General features: G+C 39.5%; 4 protein-coding genes across 10 annotated transcripts; 1 reads left to right on the forward strand and 3 right to left on the reverse strand.

Moving 5' to 3' along the window:
- The first annotated feature begins 18 nt into the window (after window positions 1-18).
- lag3 (lymphocyte activating 3) lies at window positions 19-11908 on the forward strand. Of its 2 annotated transcripts, none has more exons than XM_078790841.1 (8): window positions 19-1896; window positions 8789-8900; window positions 8965-9185; window positions 9794-10048; window positions 10123-10434; window positions 10510-10764; window positions 10852-10967; window positions 11572-11908. In XM_078790841.1, the coding sequence occupies exons 3-8, from the start codon at window positions 8993-8995 to the stop codon at window positions 11665-11667; spliced, it is 1227 nt and encodes a 408-aa protein (XP_078646967.1). In that variant the 5' UTR covers window positions 19-1896; window positions 8789-8900; window positions 8965-8992; the 3' UTR covers window positions 11668-11908. The 2 variants fall into 2 exon arrangements, with proteins under 2 accessions (XP_078646967.1, XP_078646966.1); XM_078790840.1 differs by lacking the exon at window positions 19-1896 and adding an exon at window positions 8481-8665.
- vamp1b (vesicle associated membrane protein 1b) lies at window positions 522-4128 on the reverse strand. The gene is made up of 6 exons (XM_078790844.1): window positions 4032-4128; window positions 3659-3718; window positions 2381-2528; window positions 2140-2298; window positions 2005-2056; window positions 522-1642 (listed from the first exon to the last, which is right to left on the reverse strand). Coding segments are annotated over exons 2-6 (378 nt in total). The 5' UTR covers window positions 3661-3718; window positions 4032-4128; the 3' UTR covers window positions 522-1625.
- Window positions 4760-5857, reverse strand: mrpl51 (mitochondrial ribosomal protein L51). The gene is made up of 4 exons (XM_058053494.2): window positions 5691-5857; window positions 5416-5506; window positions 5118-5225; window positions 4760-5041 (listed from the first exon to the last, which is right to left on the reverse strand). The coding sequence occupies exons 2-4, from the start codon at window positions 5504-5506 to the stop codon at window positions 4845-4847; spliced, it is 396 nt and encodes a 131-aa protein (XP_057909477.2). The 5' UTR covers window positions 5691-5857; the 3' UTR covers window positions 4760-4844.
- plekhg6 (pleckstrin homology domain containing, family G (with RhoGef domain) member 6) lies at window positions 10982-24011 on the reverse strand. 6 transcript variants are annotated; one of them, XM_078790834.1, is made up of 16 exons: window positions 23913-24011; window positions 23601-23640; window positions 22847-23100; window positions 21792-21926; window positions 21363-21500; window positions 21152-21247; window positions 21027-21077; window positions 20699-20848; window positions 19399-19509; window positions 17763-17912; window positions 17562-17696; window positions 17358-17477; window positions 17154-17286; window positions 16971-17086; window positions 14614-15719; window positions 10982-11401 (listed from the first exon to the last, which is right to left on the reverse strand). In XM_078790834.1, the coding sequence occupies exons 3-16, from the start codon at window positions 22976-22978 to the stop codon at window positions 11284-11286; spliced, it is 2691 nt and encodes an 896-aa protein (XP_078646960.1). In that variant the 5' UTR covers window positions 22979-23100; window positions 23601-23640; window positions 23913-24011; the 3' UTR covers window positions 10982-11283. The 6 variants fall into 6 exon arrangements, with proteins under 6 accessions (XP_078646960.1, XP_078646961.1, XP_078646959.1 ...); XM_078790835.1 differs by lacking the exon at window positions 10982-11401 and adding an exon at window positions 11438-12093 and having other exon boundaries at window positions 22887-23100; XM_078790833.1 differs by lacking the exon at window positions 10982-11401 and adding an exon at window positions 11438-12093.
- Between the last annotated feature and the right edge of the window lie 339 nt (window positions 24012-24350).

Genomic DNA, 24350 nt, shown 5'->3' on the forward strand with positions numbered 1-24350 from the left:
ACCTAGGGGCGGCACGGCGGACGAGTGGTTAGCGCGCAGACCTCACAGCTAGGAGACCAGGGTTCAATTCCACTCTCGGCCATCTGTGTGTGGAGTTTGCATGTTCTCCCCGTGCATGCGTGGGATTTCTCCGGGTACTCCGGTTTCCTCCCACATTCCAAAAACATGCTAGGTTAATTGGCGACTCCAAATTGTCAATAGGTATGAATGTGAGTGTGAATGGTTGTTGTCTATATGTGCCCTGTGATTGGCTGGCGACCAGTCCAGGGTGTACCCCGTCTCTCGCCCGAAGACAGCTGGCTACAGCACCCCCGCGACCCTTGTGAGGATAAAGCGGTAGAAAATGAATGAATGAATGTTTTTGGCAAGTGGGCGTCCTCCACACAAAGATGCCCATGCAGAGATCCGCACCCCTCGATCGCCATCATGCTAACTAACCACTGAGCCATCAATATAGCATATAAACTAGATTTTTTTTTAAATGGCGATATTACGTCTTTCAAAAATAATTCAGAGAACAGTTGCATTGTTAACGTCTTTTATTGGCATCAGCAAAATGGACAGGCATGCATTTCTTTTTTGCAAACAGTTGCACCTTTTCTGCATTTTCACTCTGTAATTCTGTCACCCAAAATAATATTTTTGCACACTATCATTTAAATTTTTCATTAGCTACATTTGTGCAGAAATAACTCACAATTAGTCTTAATAAATTAAAATAAATGCCTCTATAAATCATCTTAACAACCCCCTCCACCAAAAAAAAATGCATGTTAAAGTTCTCAGTGCTACATAATGTTAACAGTTCAAAGTTGTGTTTGGCACTGGTGAGCGTCGTGGCTTTGCAAAAGCTTCAGTTTGTTATTATTATTATTATTATTATTATTGGATCATGGGGACATTAAATGTCCATAAACCTGCTGACGAGAGCAAAATATACAGTCATCGTTAGATAAAGAAAGCATGGATGCACAAGTGTTGCTATTAGGGAGAAAACTACCGACAAGGATGGCCATGCAAATAGGAAACAATCAGCTCACCTTGGCCTACTTTGTGTTATTGTGTCAAGTTAAGCAATAAAACACTCCACAAGAACTACAAGCAGGAAAGAGTGAATTTCTGAGCCTATAAATGGATTAAAAAGAAGTACGGAATCCTGACTTGAATCTGTTCTGTACAAAGCTATCAGTGTGATTCTCCACATTCATCCGTCTATGGCTGTTAAAGTACTTTGCATTGCAATTCAGCGGTCCAATCAGCTTTGGAGATTGTCTCTTTTAAGTGGCTCAAATTTTGCTCAAGTTTCAGATACGCTCCCGTAGAAGAGGTTTTTTTTTTGTATTAGTAGGCTGCAATTAGTTAGGCTCATCACTTTACAACAAAAGAGCAAAGTTAGTGTTCACAACAATAACAATAAGCTTGGTACTGGTAATCATCACATCGACCCGTCTTCCTTCTTCTCAATAATTCCTGGCATGAACATTTAAACCAAAACAAAACAGTTTCCATAATATGTGACGAGGAGGAGGAGGAGGGGGGGGAGGGTAAAAAATCTCTCTCTTTCTCTCTGTCATCCATCCCATAACATTCGCAAGTCCATATCCACCTTTAGTGATGGGCGGCCCTTAGTAGAAGAAGTACACTGCAAATAGCGAGGAAGAGAGGAAGTCATTAGTGTAATGGCCCCCCCGTCTTGCAAAGCATCCGAGCCTCAACCACTAAAAAAAGCCATAAACACTCACACAAAAGACTCCTTTTTATATTATATATTTTTATATTTATATAATATGTTTATATTATGTGTGATATGTGTATGTGAATGCTAATTTCCCATATTTATCTGTATTTGCAGTATAGTTGGTGTGAATGGACAGACAAATAATGACGTATATACAGGTATGTGGACATAAATGGACACGCATACTTGCATTATTATCTCAGGTGTACCTAATGAAGCGACCAGTTGGGTATATTAATTAAATCTGTATACTATATTGTACTCACAGAATATTATCCCCACGACAATGACTCCAATAATCCCCATCATGATCATCATCTGAAATAAGAAGACATCATCACTTTGTCGTCAGTGTTAAAAAAAAAAAAAAAAAAAAGAGCCACCCTTAAACGTTGCCCCACCTTGCAGTTTTTCCACCAGTACTTGTTCTTCAGCTTGGCTGCGCAGCTCTCAAACTGCGACGCCCCAGCTTGGAGTGCATCTGCTCTGTCATCCAGTTCTGAAAGCTTCTGGTCCCTTTCCAGAACCTTGTCCACGTTTACCCTCATGATGTCCACCACCTTCATGACAACACATTTCATATTCTTCAAATATGAAGAATTGGAAATGGCATTTATTGTTTTGATTCTTTCTGTGCCGTACCTCCTCCACTTGGGCCTGCGTCTGCTGTAGCCTACGGTTGCTGGAGGTGTTGGGTGGCCCGGCAGGTGGGCCGGCCGGGGCGCCATCTGCACCGGGAGCTCCTGGAGCACCGGGGGCTCCACCTGGGGCGGCAGCATCTGGGGCGGACCTAGGGAGATAGGAGGAAGAGGGATTCAGAAAGTGAATGAAATGATATAATATGCATGGAATTGATCATCAATAAGGAGTCAATGAACACCGAAATTCAAATTAAAACCAAAACTCCACTCTCACTGGTCAACACATTAGGTACGCCTGCAATGCAAGACAATTGATAATAATGCTAGGTTGCATATATGTTTATTAATATTGTGGTTCTAGTTTGCATTGCACTACATATTTTACAATATTTTGGTCACTTTATGCTGTACTGTTAGAATTTTTTTTTTTAAATGGGCATTATTATATTTGTAGAATCACAATCTTGAATTGTGTATTACCTAACATTGTGACCGATATTTTGGACAAATTTTGATGGACCCATTGCTTTGATTGGCACCAATAATACTGACACCGTTCATAATATTTCATACACTCAAACAGTATTGAATCTTTTTTTTATTAATTATTAAAATATTGTACATAAATATTAGAATGGAAATCATGTATTTTAGTTTGTTGGGAATATTTTTGTCTCACAAAATGTGAAGATTTTTGGTGATATGGGCATATTATAAATAAATATATTAATTAAAATATTATATATTATAATTAATATTAAAATTAATATTATATTAAAATAAAATATTAAAAAATAAAAACATATATATGATAAAAATAAATATAAAGTCATGCATGTTTTGTATTTTCCTTTTTAGATAAATATTTGAGCATTGCATTAGACAGCAGTGAGATATGCAAAATACTACTAATAATATAATAATAATAATGACAAAACCAATAAAAACATGCCTGTTTAATATTTTTAAAAGATGAAAATATATGCTAAAATCTGTTCATAATAATGTTGTAAAGTATACATTATTGCATTACATACATAATATATATACTGTATATTTTAACTATGACCACAATAATATAACATAAAAAGCTATATGTAAACAGCAATGATTTAATGAACCATGTATAGTGATAGGTATCACATTGCACCATTTAGTCACCAATAAATGATGACAAACACAACTAAGGAGAAAACACAGCCAATTAGCTCCATTCATAGTGTTTCCCCAGTGACTGTAATGCTGGGGTAATTTAAAAAACAGCCGCATTAACACTCACATCGTCTATGCAGCTGTTTGTGCTGACTCAGCAGAGGCGGCAGCGTTCTCAAGTCCAACACTGAAGCGAAACAAAACAAAAAACAAAAGAATCACATAGGATTTTCAAAGGGACGTGGAGATGATGACAAGAGTTCCAAAAAGTGCCGCAGTGTAGCGGCTCTAAAGTGTCGCAATGAGGCCACAAGAAAAAGAAGTAGTGAAAAGATGAAGATGCTATCAGTCCCAGCATCCAGCTCCTCCAGAAAAGATGCAGATTGGCTCACTTCACGCTAAAAATCTCCCAAATCCTCAATGTTTTTCTGTGTGTGTGTGTGTGTGCGTGGAAGTGCCACGGTGGGTTGCTGCAGTAATGCGTCTATATCGTCTCCCACCTTTCCTTCCGCACTTGGGCTCTCAAACACAGTGCGGTACTAACCCCCCCCCCCACCTCTCCCTCCCCAACATGCATACTTTGCAGTATTGCAGCTCGGATGGGAGTGAGGCTGGGGGTGGGGTGGGCGAGCGTGGACGTCATTGCAGTGCGTGGATGTCCCCTCTTGATGAGTTGACTCGACAGTTTAGCTTGGGATTCTCCTATTTTCATTCGCATTTGTCATCGATACAGTACACCCACTGGACACTACTTTAGGTACACCCGCCTCTATTAGTGTATTCTTTTGTCTATGTCAGGTTTTAAAAATACATAAACTCATCTCAGTATGATGCAATGCAGTCATACAAGTACTGTAGATACTACAGTCACGTTTAAACTGTTACGAGTACCACTGGTGGTACTCTGGCGCCACCTAGTGGTACTAGGGTGCAGCACAGATTCTCTTATAAATAAAGACAACACACTGACATGTATACAAACATATTTACCTACAGTAATGGAAATGTATGACCATTATAATATTTGTAAAGGGGTAATTTTAGGTTACAGCACTTGTATTGGATGCATTACTGCAAATGTATCTAATGTAGTGGTTAAATATTGTCATAAAGTCACATTTTCTCCCAAGAAAGTACAAAGGACACTTTTCATGATTTGTTACCCTGTAATATATTGTGGTAAATTGCCATATTTTAAAGTAAAATGTGGAAAAACAACACAATAACATCTCATCAATACTAGTTTTAATCATATGCATACAACTTCTAAAAGACAAAACAAACACAAGCTGGTCTGATTCCCTTGTCATGTCTTAGCGATGTTTTCCAGTACGGTTAAAACGTCTGTAGAGGAATCGGATCCTCTTTTCCAAGTTGTGTCTATCCAGAGTCATCATCCTGTCTCCCACCATCTTCTTCTTCCTAATGAGACGCTGCAGCTCGTTGCCTTTGAACGCCTTCAGCCAGGAAGGACCGATGAAAAGGTCTTTAGGGTGGGCTTTAAAATCCCCTGCAGGTACACACATACATATTAAAATATATAGTATGTAGTAACTTAGGAATATCATTGACCTTGAATCACTTACCTAGGATTCCGATGTTGTCATATACGCCAAACATGCTCCTTTTCTCATTCCATCTGTCCACTACTTTCGGCTTGGGGATGGCGTGCATCCTTATGAGGCAGCTCGTACCTGTAAACGTCAGAAGCATAGTTTGCTCATAATGGAAATGTTCTACACATTTGCCAAGTGAGCCGAAATACTAATTTATTCAAATACTACCACAGAAGGTAAAAGCTAACTTTCCTTTATGCTATGGATATGCCCGTCCTTAAAAACATGACATGTTAAACTTAATTAGGAATGACTGTACTCTACCTACCAGTGGAGAAGGCTTTCGCTGAATCCAGTAGAGAGCCGGTCGACCGACAAAGGGAGGCTCCAGCTCGCAGCAAACCTCCCACACCAAACATCTACAACAAAACACTCATTTAATACTCTATTATAATGTATTTCATCGCCATAAATGACGCTGCGTGTGAATGTGTCGTTCAGCTTCACCGATATACTGACCCACTGTATCGGAGCTAGCATACATTAGCTTTTCGTTTTCGTAATAAAAAGACAACAATGCGACACATGTTGTTATATATTTACCTCGTCCCGTCTTTGAATCCCAAAGAAGAACGAATATGTTATTTCAATAATTGGTATAAGTGAAGACTGACGCTTGAAAAGCTATGTTATTGGAAATTTTGGATGCATGTGGACGCCGCCATCTTTACTCACTGACCCACAATGCATTGCGTTGAAAACGTATTACCCGGATGTAAACAGAACCAAATTATCACACCACAACAAATATGTCAAATATGAGCATTCAAAATACCACCAATACAGTAAAATGTACCTCTGTTGTGTTGTGGAGATAAGACTGACATGCGTTGGAAAATACCTGAATGTAATTCCTTAAATTCGGCTTTGACGTCATTTTTAAGTATGCCACCCTGTATTGTGTGACGTATTCAGTGTTGTCACGAATTGTGCATAAGGCATTTCCTGTGTGTAGTTTATTGTTGTCAATACAGTGATGCAATTGAGTAATCTAAAGTTTTTTTCATAGATAGTTGACACAAACACAGAATCAACTAAGTAGAATCTGTAGAAGTCTAAGTAGAAGTCTTGCTAGCTAGTGCTTAAACACAATAACAGTGTACTGTGTCTTTAAGTACACAGCTGCAACAATGCCAGGTAAATCACAATAAAAGTATCACAGTGTATTTCTAATACTGCCTGCCACATACCCACACAGAATAAAACCTCAGTGGAATATTTTGTCATCTTCAAAGTAACAATCACTGCAAGTTATTATTGAATTATGCTGACTATGTGAGTGTAGGTGGAAATTAAATGGAAAAAAAACCCCAAATGAATGATTAGATTCCATTACTCTGAGATATGAGTGGGCAGCGGATGAGTGATTTTGTCAATTAAAATTATCTGATGAGAAATTACATCACTCATATGTTTTTTTCCACAGTAAAAAAAATACATCATTGCAATTAACAACCTATGTGCATGCATTACAGGTACTGGAGTAGTAAAGAGTATTTATGGAAATGTAATTTTAGAAATGCAAGCAACATCGCCAGTCATAAATGCTGACTAAGCAAATGTGAAATAATTTTTCCGAAATGAGATGCATTCTCTGCCAGAAACCGTCAGTCAGTGGAACATTCAGTGTCATCAACAACACGTTGACTACCAGGAGGTGTGATGTTTGCTGACAAGCTCATTACAATATATTATTCATCAAAATGCTAAACTTGTACAAGTCCAAAAGTCTCATCTCTTCCCACGTGGGGGTCTCTAGAAAGCCCCCCCCATAGTGACACACATTTATTTGGCACAGCATTAGGCACATCACCACCAGTGACATGTGGTGAGCTTCATGGCTGGTGAGGCACTGACTCTTTAGTCCATATTTTAATAAGTAAAAAACATATCTGTTATTTGTATATAAAGTCTATGTAGTTGCAGTCTTTGTATATGAAGCCTGTCCTTCTCCACGAAAAGTTCTGATGCTTTGTTGTAAAGGTCTAATCACCTTCTGGCGAGCTTGGTAATGGTAATGGTTTTATTTCATTTGAACATGCATCAGATTACAATTGAATGCATCCCATAATCAGTTCACAGTTCCACATGTCCAAAAGGAGTAGGAAGAAGCAAAACTTATTAAATCCTACCCCTCCATCTGGTACTTTTACAATCAGTAACTGTTACATTTGTACACTTCCTGCTTTCCTAATATACTTTAAGTTTTGTTTTGTTTTGTTTTTTGTCACATACCGAAGTAGGAGGTGATATGAGCATCCAATGACATAATGGGTACCATAGTAAGTGTCAATATAGTGGTATGTATAGCACATCATGACTGGTTCATGACTCTTGGATATGCAATCCGCCATCTTGACTTGAAAACAGCCTTGTCTTAGGTTTTTGGCCTATATTTGATCAGGAAATATGCCAATTTTTACTTTTTTCATTTTTACATTTGTTCACTTCCTGCTTTCCATAATACAGTTTAAGGGTTTTTTTTTATAATGCACCTCGTACCGAAGTACAAGGTGATATGACCATACAATGACAATGACATAATGGGTACCATAGTAAGTGTCAATATAGTGGTATGTATAGCACATCATGACTGGTTCAAGACTCTTGGATATGCAATCCGCCATCTTGACTTGAAAACAGCCTTGTCTTAGGTTTTTGGCCTATATTTGATCAGGAAATATGCCAATTTTTACTTTTTTCATTTTTACATTTGTTCACTTCCTGCTTTCCATAATACAATTTAAGGGTTTTTTTTTTATAATGCACCTCGTACCGAAGTACAAGGTGATATGACCATACAATGACAATGACATAATGGGTACCATAGTAAGTGTCAATATAGTGGTATGTATAGCACATCATGACTGGTTCAAGACTCTTGGATATGCAATCCGCCATCTTGACTTGAAAACAGCCTCATCTTAGGTTTTTGGCCTATATTTGATCAGGAAATATGCAATTTTTTACTTAAAATAATGTTAAAAATGATTGGAATAATACAGAAAAGACATTCATAGTGCAGGTCAATAGACAAATATTAATATTTACAGTATTTTACGTTTTAATTCTCTGCTTCCTTTCCTGGTAATGATGTCAATCCATGTTGTGAAAGATGGCTGACCAGCAGTGACGAAGGACACACGCTGATGCACATTAACCACTTGGTTTAGTGACGCCGAAGGTGTGAACAAGTGACACCTCGAAGTTACGCTACCTTGCAGTATTTACGTCCACACAGCACAATTACAGTATATGTGCGAGACAAAAAGAGAGAATCCGTGGGAGGAAGTTGGTCTCCTCCCGCTCATAGTTTCCAATCCGACAGAGAACACACAGCAGAAGAACAACCAATCGAAGACTCCGCCTCCCCGTCTGTAGGCATATATGGTACATCTTGTCACGCAACATCACCAAAAAGTCTCCTGCAGAGGGGAAACATTTCACATATTGTCAAAAGACACAACAAAAAATGTTTGAGTTTTTGGTGTTTGGCCTGATTTCATTGTCTATGACAGGTAATTTATGGGGAATTTCATTACTTTTAATGTGCTGTATTCTGCAGAAGGAAATTCCATCCATCCCACTAGGATGACAAACGGATAGAAGTTGCACATTTTAATTTCTCTGTCTTGTCCTAGAGGGTCACCATGAAGTACAGGAAGTGTTTGCTGAATCCAACTCCAAGGTCGTACTCCCGTGTGTCTGCAACACTTCATCACGTGTTATCATTTGGAGGAAAGACAACCAAGGGTAAGACATCTCAATTGGTTTTTATTTATTTTAAGTTTTACAATTATCAACCTACCGTCCACAGTACTGTCTGGAGACAAGAGAAGAGCGGAATGCAGTTTTGGGGCTCCAGATGGTTGCAGAATGGAGATCGACGTGTCCGATGCCCGTACTCCCGATTTGAAAGAGGTGACTGCAGCCTGCACATCAGCAACATCAGGGAGGACGATGGCGGCGTGTTTGAGTGCAGGTTCATCAGCGGAGGACAGTCCATGACACGCTCAGTCATGCTGAGAGTCATTAAAGGTACTGTCATTCAAATTGTTCATTTGGATTGATTGTTATCATAAAACCCTTCAATTATAGTAAAACAATTGGTTACAACAATTCAAAAAAATATACAGGTATAAAGATTTTTACCTTTGCACAAATGATGACCTCATCAAAACACATTGTGAAGCATATAAACAAGCTTAGGTGGCTGCACAATATTATTATATTATTTTTGTTTGTTTTTAATAGAAATATTATCATATAACCCGAGTTCAATTCCACCCTCGGCCATCTCATGGAGTTTGAGAACAATAATAATATTGTATAAAGCCTTTATTTTTCAAAGGTAGAAATATAATATGTGCCAATTAATAATAAATATAAATATAATATATATATATATTTTTTTAATATTTTAAAAATATATTTTATATACATAAAAATATATAAAATAAATATAAATCTATAAAATATACAAATATAATATAAATCCACTGTGGAGTGACACCTGAGCCTGTGGGTGCCAGCGTAAATATATATTAAAAAAAATTAAATATATTTTAAATACATAAAAATATATAAAATAAATATAAATATATAAAATATACACATATAATATAAATCAAATTTTTTCTTTGTAGTATCTGTCTCCTCGGCAGCCCCCGTTGCTGGGATAGAGTTTTCAGTCCACTGTGGAGTGACACCTGAGCCTGTGGGTGCCAGCGTACAATGGAGATTGAACAACAGCACGTTTGTGTCTCCAAGTGGAGAGAACCTTAAGACAGCTCAGTGGACTATCGAGGAAACGGCTAGCGTGACACTGACAGGCGAGTGGACTTGTGTGGTGGCCCACCAGGGCTTTGAGGGCCGAGCATCTGCATCTTTAACCGTGAAAGGTAAGAGGAACTTTTATACACGAGAGAATATATATATATATATTTTTTTTACAGTTTCCTTTCTTTCCCTGCAGGAATCATCCATCCACCCAGAGATGATGCAAGAGTGTATGCAGCTGTGGGATGTGCAGCCACCCTCCCTTGTGTGTTCTCCCCTGGCTCGATCCCCTCGAAACCCAGCTGGCGGAAACTACATCCTGGCTCTTCAACAAAACCTGGTCGTCTTCCATCTTCCTTTTCCTTTTCATCACCAGCTTCCAAGCCTGCTTGGGACCAATCAGCCCGGGTGGAAGATGTCGGTCTTGAAGATGAGGGGAGGTACACATGTGCTGGAGTGGTCGGAGGACAAAGCCTGTCTCGAAGGATGCAGCTCGTCATCGCAAAAAGTATGAAGTAGTTTTAGTCATCTTTTTATCAATATTTCCCAATAAATTGTATTAATGCCACTTTTGTGTCTGAAGTTGACCGCGGCGTCTCCTGGATGAAAATGGTGACATTGACGTGTCAGCTGACGGACACCAGTGAGGTCATGCGTTACGAGTGGGTTCATGTGACCTATGACCCCAGTGGCACACGCTTGGTTAAATCCATCCAGGAAGGAAAGACTCTTTATATGGGCAAAGTGAATGTTGAGGATGTGGGCGAATGGGTGTGTCGATTCCACGGGAAAGAAGGCCTTCTGGGAAACGTAACACATCGAATTGCACCTCAAAATGGTAACTTTTGATTTCTTTGTAGATTTTAGTTATTTTCATTTGACTTAAATTGACTTTTCTGTTTTTTTTTTCTTTTAAAAATGACAGGTCACCTTACAGGGTCAACTAGTTCTTTGTACAACACATCGTTTGTACTCAGTCTCAGCGTTCTCCTCGTTCTTCTGGTTCTGATCCTGGTTCAACTATACAAAAAACACCAGAGGGTAAGAGTCGTTTATTTACATATTGCAACTGTATCAACCATCAAGTCCAATCATGCTACAAAGATGACAAACATATAGTACTGAGTACTATATTTTTTACTATAAACACACTACATTATGTCATCATTTAAAAATAATTCCGTCTAGGGTTTTAAATTATTCCAAAGTATTTGACAAACTAAAATAAATAAATAAAAAACAAAAAAACAATAATAATAATAATACAATAAAAATTATACAATAAACAATTTTTTATGGTATGACAAACGTAGCAATTGTTAAATTGTTGGAATATGTATTGCATGTGCAAAAATAACTAGTAGGATGTAGTGGCACTATTCCACCACAGGGGGAAGTGTTGAGCAGGTGGTGGCTCCCGAGCAGAGAAGAAGAACATCCGGGTAACTGTAGAGTAACATTGATGAGGTTCACTTATAAAAGAAACACATCGTTTCATTATTATTATGTGTGCAACACAAATACAGTACATTTAAAACGTAATTAAGCGTGAACTGCCTATTAATTACACACATTGTACAATATCTTAAATTGTAAAAAATACTTTAATTATGCTCACTCTCATTTGTTTATTTCCACTCTACAGAGAAAAAAGATCTTTCAGTTCTCTGCACTGGAGACCATTCTTCATGTTAAGGTCAACGAGCGCGACAAAAGAGAGGAAAGTCAAGTGAAAAAGTGAAGTCATATTTCATCTGAGACTTATAGACAGTTGTATTATAGATGTTTGTACATGAACCAATGTTTGCTAAAGAAGGACAGTAACGTATGTTTTCACAAAGAGTGGTAAAGGCTTTTATTCACTACACAATAAAAAAGTAGAACTATATATGTACACAAAACAATGGCCAATATAAATAAGTTACATACACCAAATACAGATCTATATGTAAACTACATTCAAGTAAAAAAAAAAAAAAGAGCTCAGTGTCTTTACTACACTTGACTACACGGCCCCAAGTCTTGCTCAGAAAGATCACAGAGCGTCAACGACTGACTGATATCGTCCGGAATTCCTTTGCCTCCAGGATGCAAATAGTCCATCACTTCCTTGTCATCAAAGCACCAGCCAGGCCAGTCCACGTTGACACCATTTGTAAATAGAGGGCTAAACAGGGAGGCAGACACATTACAAATACAGTACCTACTATTTTCATTCATTCGTTCATTTTCTACCGCTTATCCTCACAAGAGTGGCGGGGGTGCTGGAGCCTATCCCAGCTGTCTACACCCTGGACTGGTCGCCAGCCAATCACAGGGCACATATAGACAAACAACCATTCACACTCACATTCATACCTATGGATAATTTGGAGTCAGGAATTAACCTAGCATGTTTTTGGAATGTGGGAGGAAACCGGAGTACCCGGAGAAAACCGGAGAGAACATGCAAACTCCACACAGAGATGGCCGAGGGTGGAATTGAACTCTGGTCTCCTAGCTGTGAGGTCTGCGCGCTAACCACTCATCCGCCGTGCAGCCCTCTATTATATTATCATGCAAAACTACAGTATTATCATATTATCATATATAGTAATAAAAAGTACAAGTAAGGGTGATGGCAAAAAAGGAAAAATGTGATGACAACCATTGAACAGGAAATGGATGCAGCGGGACGCTCTGACCTTCCATTATATCTTCAAGGACACCTGTTTTTTTCACCTAGCATGTTTTTGGAATGTGGGAGGAAACCGGAGTACCCGGAGAAAACCCACGCATGCACGAGGAGAACATGCAAACTCCACACAGAGATGGTCGAGGGTGGAATTGAACTCTGGTCTCCTAGCTGTGAGACCTGTGCGCTAACCACTCATTCACCGTGCAGCAGGAGATATGTCATTTTACACAAATCGGTATCAGAAAATGAGAGTTGGACAATATCGGCATATCGGTTTTTGGCAAAAAAAAAGTGAGGAAATGGAAGCTTATCTTTTAAGCCAAAATATATGGCGGATGAACTTGAGGTTATTAGGTAACACTTCCCCCATAATAGTACAACGAAGACAGTCACTTACAATGTCCTCTCTCATTGGGATGTCTTTGTCTTTCAGTACAAGACTTGTTCTCCCCGTTGAGCTGGTAAAGTCAACATAGTACTCGGGTAAAAAATGCGGACAGCAAACAAGCATCCGGTTGAGTCTTCCTAGCGAAGTTGAGAGACGTATCCACTTTTCGGTCTGTCTTGTTGCAGTGGCTTGAGGCGTTATGTTCCTCCCCCAGAGGAATATCATTGTTTGTGAACGCTGCTATCATAACAATATCGCTGTAGCATGGGTAATATACAGGTCAGTTATGGAAATGAGACATTTTGGGGATTTTTTTAGGGTTTTATTTTCAAAATATTTGGTTCAATGACATCCATTGTTAGCACTGCCATGCTAACTCATGTTAGAAAAGGGAATTCAATATGTGTTCATGTTTCACATAAGTGGTTAGCACACAGGCCTCACAGCTAGGAGACCCGAGTTCAATTCCACCCTCCACCATCTCTGTGTGGAGTTTGCATGTTCTCCCCGTGTATGCGTGGGTTTCCTCCCACATTCCAAAAACATGCTAGGTTAATTAGCGACTCCAAATTGTCCATAGGTATGAATGTGAGTGTGAATGGTTGTTTGTCTATATGTGCCCTGTGATTGGCTGGCCACCAGTCCAGGGTGTAAAAAGACAGCTGGGATAGGCTCCAGCACGCCCCTCGACCCTCGTGAGGATAAGCGGTAGAAAATGAATGAATGAATGACATTTGTTCAACTTCATTAACAATCACAAAATCCATCCATTTTCTATACCGCTTATCCTCATTACGATTGTGGTGGTATGCTGGAGCCTACCCTGCCTCTCACCCAAAGTCAGCTGGGATAGGCTCCAGCATAAGCGGCATCGAAAATGGATGGACGAAAACAGCAAAATCTACACTTCCGTTCTAAAACACCCTGGACTGGTCGCCAGAGCACATATAGACAAACAATACAAAAATGTATTAAATACATATAATAAAGGAAAAGCGGCAGAAAATGAATGAATGAAAAGTGTACATGTGATCATCCATTTTCTAAGCGGTAGAAAATGAATGAATGAAGGAATGAATGTTTCACATAAGGATTGTGGGTGATGCAGTTTACAATGGTAAATTAATTCCCTTCATATTTGTGTGATGGTTCAAAATGTTAAAATATCACCTAAAACATTGGATACTATTGGATACTTTTTCTTTGACTTGTTTTTTGTGATAACCATTGAGCAGGAAATTGGAACTCGTTGTAGCATCCATCTATTTTTTATACCGCTCGTCCTCAACATTAAACATTAAAGCAACAAAAATTAACATGTTCACTTTGTCAGATCGCAGCACGGCGGTCGAGTGGTTAGCGCACAGACCTCACAGCTAGGAGACCAGGGTTCAATTCCACCCTCGGCCATCTCTGTGTGGAGTTTGCATGTTCTCCCCGTGCATGCGTGGGTTTTCTCCGGGTACTCCGGTTTCCTCCCACATTCCAAAAACATGCTAGGTTAATTGGCGACTCCAAATTGTCCATAGGTATGAATGTGAGTGTGAATGGTTGTTTGTCTATATGTGCCCTGTGATTGGCTGGCGACCAGTCCAGGGTGTATGAGTAGTTTTAATTCTCACCTGTCTATCTTGTCATTGTCCTCTCCGTCCACCAGTTGCTCTCTCCATCCTTGACTCACCGTGAGGGCTCGGTGCCGGAGCAGCTGCACCTCTCCTCCCTCTTCCCACTCCGTGTCTCTGTCTCCGTCACTCGGGGACGGAGATGAAGAGGTGGACAGCAATGGAGACGGAGCAGGGTGGTACTTGGGCTTTAAATGGGCCATATGTACATTTTTGTGGTTTTTTGAACCATCTTTGTCTCTCGTTCTCCCTTTGGCTCTTTCAAGAAGATCTTTCAGAGGAGACGGTGGCGTAGACATGCTGGAGGATTCCTCTGGAATTCCGATGTGTGGATTGGAAACGCTCCTTTGGGTTTTCAGTCTAGGCTTTTTATCGTTAAAGCTAAGAGTCTTGAGTTCAGGTTCAGAGAAGGTCTGAGGGTCTGGTGAGATGTTTGTAGTCCAAAAGGTTCCCTGGGTGGGCTTCAGGGAGCTGAGCTTCAGCACCAGGTGGGAATTGGTGCTCAGGCTGCAGTCAGAATCGGAAGAGGAGTTGTTGGATGTTGACCATGGTGGCTTCGAACCTTGAACCATGTGAGGAAAGGGGTCTTGGTTTGCGCTGAATGGCTTCTTCTTGCGTAATAGCTTCAGATTTTTGTGGAGTCCGTTCGTCTCAGGAGGAAACGCTATGTCTCCCAGTTCGTGTTTTTTCCATGTGGAATGGTTAGCAGGTTGGAAATGTCCTTCCAAGTGTTTTTTTGATGGTTCCGTGTTCAGGTCATCCATTGGGTAGTCCACAGCTGGATAACCGCCTGGTACGAGACTACGTGGCCGGGTGGATTTTTCAGAAATCTGTTTTTCAACCATCATGGTGGGGGGTGGATTAGCATGATTCCAAGTTAGAGACTGACTCAGTACCTTCTCTTGATGGACTTCACTTTGTCTTGCTCTCCAGCCATGATCCTTGATGCCCAATCTCTGGTGCAACAATCTAGCAGAATCCTGATACCCAGCATCAGCACCGTTTAGCACCTGAACTATACTACCATCTGTCTCATCGGCCACCGAAGGTCTTTTCGCCCCAGAGTGTCTTCCTGTCTCTGCCTCCCTCAAGTTTTCCAGCGTCACCTGTCAATGTAAAATCATGAGTAGTGATTCCTTGCAACAATGTTACAAGTCTAGACTCAGAAGCGTTTTACAAAGAGTTCACACAGAGGACTTCAGCTGAGGTGTAGCAGCTAAAGAACTAAGCAGCTAACTTCATGTACCACCAATTCTCCAATGAAGATCTCTATTAAAGGAACCACCGTTTCTTAGAGTCTTTGGGTCAAAAACATTGGCATGGACAGCTGTGGCTGTAGGCAACGCCCAATGTAGTTTTTCAAATATGAAATAATAATAATATGAATGTAGTTTGTATGAATGTAGTTTTTCAAATATGAAACAATAAGAATATGAATATGAATATGAATATTTTGTTAGTCTATATGTGCCCTGTGATTGGCTGTTTCTTAGAGTCTTTGGGTCAAAAACATTGGCGTGGACAGCTGTGGCTGTAGGCGATGCCCAATGTAGTTGTTCAAATATGAAATTCATTCATTCATTCATTCATTTTCTACCGCTTTTCCTCATAAGGGTCGCGGGGGTGCTGGAGCCTATCCCAGCTGTCTTGGGGCGAGAGGCGGGGTACACCCTGGACTGGTGGCCAGCCAATCACAGGGCACATATAGACAAACAACCATTCACACTCACATTCATACCTATGGACAATTTGGAGTCGCCAATTAACCTAGCATGTTTTTGGAATGTGGGAGGAAACCGGAGTACCCGGAGAAAACCCACGCATGCACGGGGAGAACATGCAAACTCCACACAGAGACGGCCGAGGGTGGAATTGAACCCTGGTTTCCTAGCTGTGAGGTCTGCGCGCTAACCAAATATGAAATAATAATAAAAATAATAATAATAATATGAATATTTTGTTTGTCTATATGTGCCCTGTGATTGGCTGGCGACCCGTCCAGGGTGTACCCCGCCTCTTTATGTACCACCAATTCTCCAATGAAGATCTCTATTAAAGGAACCACAGTTTCTTAAAGTCTTTGGGTCAAAAACATTGGAATGGACAACTGTGGCTGTAGGCGACGCCCATTGTAGTTTTTCAAATCAACTCCCCCAGTAGTTGAAATCTCGATACCCGTGCCAGTTTGCCACTTCTCACTGTTGCAACATCGGTTCTGTTGCTGCTGTGTTGTACAATATGTTGTACTTGTTCATGAATTAAGGAGCATGTGGACAAGGACAGGTACATGTTCCTCTTTCTCATGCAGTCCAAATCATTATGAAGAATTAAGAAATAGTATTTCAACTATGTTTTACCTTTGCCTGATTAATGGTAGACACCCACGTGGAGCAGCTTTCTGGGGTGCTGGTTGCAAACACATAGGCATTTACAGGACAGCAAAGCTCCCCCACCTCCACCAGAAGAAAAGAACCTGTAAAAAAGGGGCGTGTCTTAATTAAAACTGAAATCTTCCTCAACTTTCCCGTGATTGTACTCACAGTTATCCTTAAGTGCAATGCAGTAGGTTCTGTCAAGGGCTAAAGGAGGTCGTGCCACTTTCAGGTGTTCGCCTTTCTTCTGCACTTTGGTCATGAGAAGAACATCTGAGAAGAGCAGAGCCACCACCTCCAGCTGAAGATGAACATAAAGATGAGGTTAGTAAGGAGGTAAAGTGAAGGACCAAACAGGATCCACTGGCTCACCTTGCTGTCTTTTCTGCCTCTGACCTTCAGGTTCTCCTCTAAGAGGAGCTTGCGTACCACCCCGGAACCGACGCCTGGGATGGGGCAAGTCAGCTTGAACTGACAGACATCTCGGACATGCTGCGGAGAAGATGTGATGGGTATGACTTGCAACAGAAGGTCAGACTAAAGCCTTGTTTTCTATTAGTCCAATTTCTCGTTTACCTTGTCAATTTCCTCGCTTAGTCCCTCCATCTCATACCCCTCCAGCCTCTGCGCGGAGATGGAGAGCGCCATCTCCTCGTCCTTCAGTCTCAGGTGTTCATTAATGCTGTCTAGAAAAGTATTCACGCTGTATAACTGGAAAGAAAAGCACATTTTAATTCCATTTTAATACATTTTTATTCCGCTTTCATAGTTTCTCACCATACTGCGAATGCTGCGCTGCACACGAGGGTCCAAGGTGGTTTTGAGGACAGCCTTGAGAAGTAGGGGGTACTTGGTGATCCTCTGGTGAGGTTTGGCCTGCATGTCTCCGATACGCATACGCTGACATTGAGGGTGAGTCTCCACCCACTGGAAAAAAAAACCAAACATAATTTCATTATATTTGCAACTGATTACATTTTTAAAACAATAACAATATTTAAAACAACACTTAGAAAAGTGACGACAGAGTCTGAGTGAATTCAAGAAACAATAGAAGCAGTTTGATGTTTGCTTACAAGGATGAAGAGTCTTGAACCAGTCATGATGTGCTATACATATCACTATATTGACACTTACTATGGTACCCATTATGTCATTGGATGGTCAGATCACCTTGTACTTCGGTACGAGGTGCATTATTTAAAAAAAAACAAAAAAAACCCTTAAACTGTATTATGGAAAGCAGGAAGTGAACAAATGTAAAAATGAAAAAAGTAAAAATTGGCACATTTCCTGATTGAATATAGGTCAAAAACCTAAGATGAGGCTGTTTTCAAGTCAAGATGGCGGATTGCATATGCAAGAGTCTTGAACCAGTCATGATGTGCTATACATATTACAATATTGACACTTACTATGGTACCCATTATTGTATTGTCATTGTCATTGTATGGTCATATGACCTTGTACTTCGGTACGAGGTCCATTATTAAAAAAAAACAAAAAAAACCTTAAACTGTATTATGGAAAGCAGGAAGTGAACAAATGTAAAAATGAAAAAAGTAAAAATTGGCATATTTCCTGATCAAATATAGGCCAAAAACCTAAGATGAGGCTGTTTTCAAGTCAAGATGGCGGATTGCATATCCAAGAGTCTTGAACCAGTCATGATGTGCTATACATATCACGATATTGACACTTACTATGGTACCCATTATTGTATTGTCATTGTCATTGTATGGTCATATGACCTTGTACTTCAGTACGAGGTGCATTATTAAAAAAAACAAACAAACCTTAAACTGTATTATGGAAAGCAGGAAGTGAACAAATATAAAAATAAAAAAGTAAAAATTGGCATATTTCCTGATCAAATATAGGCCAAAAACCTAAGATGAGGCTGTTTTTAAGTCAAGATGGCGGATTGCATATCCAAGAGTCTTGAACCAGTCATGATGTGCTATACATATCACTATATTGACACTTACTATGGTACCCATTATGTCATTGTATGACATAATTGTATGTCATGTATCACATTGTATTTCGGTACGTGACAAAACAAAACAAAACTTAAACTATATTAGGAAAGCAGGAAGTGAACAAATGTAACAGTTACTGATTGTAAAAGTACCAGATGGAGGGGTAGGATTTAATAAGCTTTGCTTCTTCCTACTCCCTTTGGACATGTGGAACTGTGAACTGATTATGTGATGCATTCAACTGTAATCTGATGCATGTTCAAATGAAATAATACCATTACCATTACCATTACTGTCTGTCACCAGGATGTAGTCACATATCATTATCGTACTGTCAATTCTGACTGGAATACATGTGCCACTAAACAAAACGACTGGCCTAGTCAAAACCCTAATTTTAGTCCGCATAAAGTTATCGACACAAGGCTCACCTGGACGTATGTGAAGAAATGTGGGTTGCTCTCCATCTGATTGCGTGCAAACTCAATGCTGTTCTCCTCCTCAGCACAGTAATGGTGGTACTGAGAGAAGTGGTCGTGGAACTGCAGATAGAAACATTAACTGTATGTTGATTCTTTTTATATATGATATACAGTGACAGTGTGCTTGCCCCCCCATCCAGATTTCTTATATTTTTGCATTTAAATGTTTAAAATCGTCTATGTGTGCCCTGTGATTGGCTGGCGACCAGTCCAGGGTGTACCCCGCCTTTCGCCCGAAGACAGCTGGGATAGGCTCCAGCACCTTCGCGACCCTCGTGAGGATAAGCGGTAGAAAATGAATGAATGAATGAATGTTTCAGATCATTAAACAAATATAAATATTACTCAATGACAACACAACTGAATACAAAATGCAGTCCAAATCCCCAAAAAATTATTGTGGAAAAATGATTGCCCCGTAAACATGGTTTGGCCACCCATAGCAGCAACAACTGCAATCAAGCGTTTGCAATAATTGAAGAATTATTGCCCCAAAACAGCCCTATGCCACCATAGTTTACTGTTGGTATGGTCTTCTTTTCCTGAAATGCAGAATTACTTTTATGCCAGATGTAATGGTACCTTCCAGAAAGTTCAACTTGGTGGCGCTCTTGGGGTAATTATGATTCACCACAGTTTCATGTTTTCATCATTTGTGGATAATGGCTCTCATTGTGGTTGGTTAGAGTCCCAAAGCTTTAGAAATGGCTTTATAACCTTTTATAACCTAAATACAAGGATGAAGAGTCTTGAACCAGTCATGATGTGCTATATATATCACTATATTGACACTTACTATGGTACCCATTATGTCATTGGATGGTTATATCACCTCGTACTTTGGTACGAGGTACATTATTAAAAAAAATACAAAAAAAACCTCAAACTGTATTATGGAAAGCAGGAAGTGAACAAATGTAACAGTTACTGATTGTAAAAGTACCAGATGGAGGGGTAGGATTTAATGAGCTTTGCTTCTTCCTACTCCTTTTGGACATGTGGAAATGTGAACTGATTATGTGATGCATTCAATTGTAATCTGATGCATGTTCAAATGAAATAAAACCATTCCCATTACCATTTTTCAGACAAAGCCATGTAGGTTTGGATTTTTTTTCTCCCTTAATAATAATACATTTCATTTAAAACTTGACAAACATGCACAAAGATGAAATCAGGAAGCGGGTAGCAAACACATTTTCCCACCACCGTATGTCGCGACTTCAAACCAACCCCAGTAAGCACTCACATGCAGGCAGCCAGCCTCTAACCTCACAGGGTCAAAGGGTTTGCCTGTGGAACGGACTTCCTCTAACATGGGATAAATGACTTCCTGCCAGAACAGCTGATGTGCGCTGAGGATGGCAGGGAGGTTGGAGAAAAGCAGCGTGGGGGTCACCTGGCGACACAGGAAGTCAATACAAAAGTTGAAAAATCAAAGTTGCGTGACTGTTCCGCCATCGAAATGGAAACATGCAGTGCTACATTTGAATGTTTCCTTTCGTGTGCTGGTGTCATGTGGGTAGAAAATGTGCTCTGACCCAAAAAAAAAAAAAAAAAGCATGAGCTGCACTGACCTCCTGCAGGAAGCCACGGAGGTGTAAGTTGACCAGGGCTGCAATCACCAACTGCAAGAAGCATGGAGCGTCCATTTAAAAACAATGTTAACACTGATGATGCAGTGGTGTGGGCGGGGTCTTACATCCTTGATGATGAAAAGTCTGTTGATGTAGCTGAGCTCAGTGTGCACAAACTCCCACAGAGCTTCCTGCTGATGCTTCTGCATGCGAGACATCATCTGGCAAGAGAGGAGCAAGAGTGAGTGAAATTCATAAAACCAAACTTATTAGTGGAAGCTAATAATCCATTCCAGGTTCAAACTTTTTTTTTTATTTTTTAGAAGTCTCTCTTACCGAGTGAGAGTGGACAATGTCAGTCCAGTTCCTCTCCAACGTGCTTCCACCAATTTCCTCCCTCCATCTCCACTTCAAGCTGACGGGTACAGCAAAGGCCTCCAGCCCCTGCTTGAGAACATCCAGCTGACTCTGCTCCTAAGAGGTTGAATGATTTTATATCATAATAGGGTTTTCATTCCCAAAGCCTCCCTAAAAGGTAATTACTCCTTACAGGAACACAAATATAAGGCACATTTATGCACTCAAAAGACTAAGACTAAGTACGGAAGTATGTATACGTCTCAGCAATTACTGATTGTTTACTTCTACTACTTTACTACTTTATACAGGTATGTAAAATAAAGATATTTGGTCCCAGTATTGACCCATGGGGTACTACAGTACTCGCCGCTGCTGTAGTGTTGTAACCACAAGACAAGATGGTACCTCAGCCGTTGGGTTCCTATCAGACGCTCCCTGGTTGAGAAAAACTTGTTTGAGTGCAGCTCTAGGCTTGGCAGCTGTTGTCGCTCCCTTACTCATCGACGCGTAGTCACTCACAACTTTCTGTCTTGTTCGCCTCTGGAAACAAAAGGCATAATTACGTGAATAAAGATAATAACAATCAAAATGTTAATTATTTATGAATACATGCATTATAAAAACAAATAATTTACAAAAATGTTAATTGTGAAATTATGAAAACATTTACATTATCAGTAAGCATTTGTCACACTTTATTTATTTGTGGAAATAGATAGATGTGGAAGAAGTTGAAGAATTTACTAAAAGCAAGTGTTAAATGCCTAAATAAAATAAAAAATGTCAAGTGCTTAAATAAAAAAGCGAACTGATCTAACAAATAATATAAACTATTTATTTATTTTAATAAATTATTTATTTAAATGTAAATTATTTAATTTATATAAAAATGTATGTTTTTTATAAATTATTTTATTTATAATACATTTTTCCACACACATACATATAATTAATATTACAATATTAGCATGTAGAATTTTTCCTACAATTTGTTGTAGAAACAACAATGTTTTTGTTTCTACAAACAACAACACATTTTTCTGTGTTTTTATAGATTCAATTGTGCCAAAAAAAATGTTTAAATAAAACTAATAAATAAACAAACGATATATTTCATTTCATTTTTTTTTCAAATTTTACGATTTTTATTTTTAATGAATAAAAATATATTTTCAAACTATTTTTACAAAATTTAAACGTGTGAAGCTACGACCGTAATCCCAGTTCAGTGCATACCTACCTTGGTTCTAAGGTAATTGGATGGTTATTTTTGGTATTGTTAGAAGCAAATATAATTATTGAATAAAAACAAGAAAAAACATAAAGTAGAACTGTCATCGTTTACACGTTAATAACGCAATGGAAGTTTGCTAATGCTAATGATGCTAATGATACTTCGTAGTGATTCCTAATGATGAGGAATATAGAATATACCGGTAATTGTGTCTTCTTTTACTTGCCTGATGTGCATATGTATAGAATTTGAGTTTGTCTGCTGACCCCTTGTGGTCCGCCGGGGTGTCCTGCATATGAGACTCGCTGTTGTTCGGTCTGCCAGCAGCATCACGTGACGGCACTACTGCCACCTCCATTGCTGTTGGACGATAAAGACGTATCCAAGGGTGCTCATATGTGATGTTTAAAGTGGGGAGGACGCTGTGCCCACAGGCTCGCTCATTGCCCAGAGAAAGTCATCCGGCCCTGATAGGAGGGTCTACAGGAGGGGGTGGGGTTATTATTAGTGACGTGAAAATATAGTTTGCAGTTGACGTTTTCCCACAAATATATATATCATATACATGCATGTTAAAATGGAATATTTTGAATGGGAAAAAGTAGTGCTATCTTATAGACAACAATTTGAAATTGACAATGAAATATTAACATCAAAGACTGTATTAGTTTAGTCAATATAAATGTGGGATCCATATATTTCAATTAATATTGCTATTGTAGTCTAATTTAAGGAACAGATATGCCACTTCTGACCTGAATACCCCCAGAAAAGAAATAGTATCATTTCAACAACATATTAATAAACATAGTAAGTAGTACATAGTAAGAAAATAGTAATATTATAAACATCTATGTATATGATACAACAGTTATACAGGTGTGCCTACTATTGTTGGCCGTCCATTGAAGAAGTGACGTATACAATACTGGTTACTTCAAGGAAACACAGACAAACAATGTAATGCGGCAATGACTTGCCTGAAAACCGTTTGTGTTGTCACAGATTTTGAACTTTAACCTGTTGGAAGTGAAAAGCAATCCATCACAGAGCGTTTGATTGATCGGTGACAGCAAATATTACGCTTATCCTCTCTAATACCTGTAGGCTACATTGTCATAGACATCAAATCACAGTCAGTGTGTAAATGTATAGAATACGCTTTGTGGTGTACTTTGCTCTTTAGGTGAGTTAACAAATCTTGAAGAAGTATGTTGTAACATAAGAAGTACTTTCTTGTGAGAGTACAACAAACACAACTTAGAATAAAGTACCAAAAAATAATAACCTACCTGGGCTTGAGTGTATCCATTAGTATAAAATGATCATTTTAGTTTCTGTTCACTTTCTCTTCTCCTTCTTCTTCTTTTCCTCTTTCCTGTTTACCTGGGCCCCTCCCCTCACTGGCTTTCACCTGTGCCCTCTCACAACTGGCCCGACGGGAACGACTGCATTGTGCGGCCCACAAATCAGCACTCAGGGCTGATCTCATGTGAGAGAGGAGTGAAAAAAAAAAAGCGTAGACGGTGAGGCGCTGACGGATTGTTATTTCAATGTCAAGTGTGTCTCGTCTCCACATGGGAGAAAATCGTTTTCGGATATTCACAACAGGGCCACAATATTCATTTTCTACCTTTTTATCCGGGCAAGAGGCGGGGTACACCCTGGACTGGTCGCATAGCCAATCACAGGGCACATATAGACAAACAACCATTCACACTCACATTCAT

Source organism: Doryrhamphus excisus, linkage group LG5 (genome assembly GCF_037039965.1).
Source record: "Doryrhamphus excisus strain RoL-2023G ecotype Guam linkage group LG5, RoL_Dexc_Guam_v1.1, whole genome shotgun sequence".
Taxonomy (NCBI): Eukaryota; Metazoa; Chordata; class Actinopteri; order Syngnathiformes; family Syngnathidae; genus Doryrhamphus; species Doryrhamphus excisus.

Bases quoted from the DNA above. Each gene is read 5' to 3' on its own strand.
- vamp1b (XM_078790844.1), bottom strand. The intron at 2,299-2,380 runs GTACGGCACAGA...GTTGTCATGAAG, and splicing joins CGCAGGCCCAAGTGGAGGAG to GTGGTGGACATCATGAGGGT. The intron at 2,057-2,139 runs GTGGGGCAACGT...TTCTTATTTCAG, and splicing joins ACTGGTGGAAAAACTGCAAG to ATGATGATCATGATGGGGAT.
- mrpl51 (XM_058053494.2), bottom strand. From the start codon at position 5,506: ATGTTTGGTGTGGGAGGTTTGCTGCGAGCTGGAGCCTCCCTTTGTCGG. The intron at 5,226-5,415 runs GTAGGTAGAGTA...TGACGTTTACAG, and splicing joins AGCGAAAGCCTTCTCCACTG to GTACGAGCTGCCTCATAAGG. The intron at 5,042-5,117 runs GTAAGTGATTCA...GTGTACCTGCAG, and splicing joins TGACAACATCGGAATCCTAG to GGGATTTTAAAGCCCACCCT.
- lag3 (XM_078790840.1), top strand. From the start codon at position 8,620: ATGTTTGAGTTTTTGGTGTTTGGCCTGATTTCATTGTCTATGACAG. The intron at 10,049-10,122 runs GTAAGAGGAACT...CTTTCCCTGCAG, and splicing joins TGCATCTTTAACCGTGAAAG to GAATCATCCATCCACCCAGA. The intron at 10,765-10,851 runs GTAACTTTTGAT...TAAAAATGACAG, and splicing joins TCGAATTGCACCTCAAAATG to GTCACCTTACAGGGTCAACT.
- plekhg6 (XM_078790833.1), bottom strand. From the start codon at position 22,978: ATGGAGGTGGCAGTAGTGCCGTCACGTGATGCTGCTGGCAGACCGAAC. The intron at 21,078-21,151 runs GTAAGACCCCGC...TGCTTCTTGCAG, and splicing joins GACTTTTCATCATCAAGGAT to TTGGTGATTGCAGCCCTGGT. The intron at 17,287-17,357 runs GTGAGCCAGTGG...GTTCATCTTCAG, and splicing joins GAGGCAGAAAAGACAGCAAG to CTGGAGGTGGTGGCTCTGCT.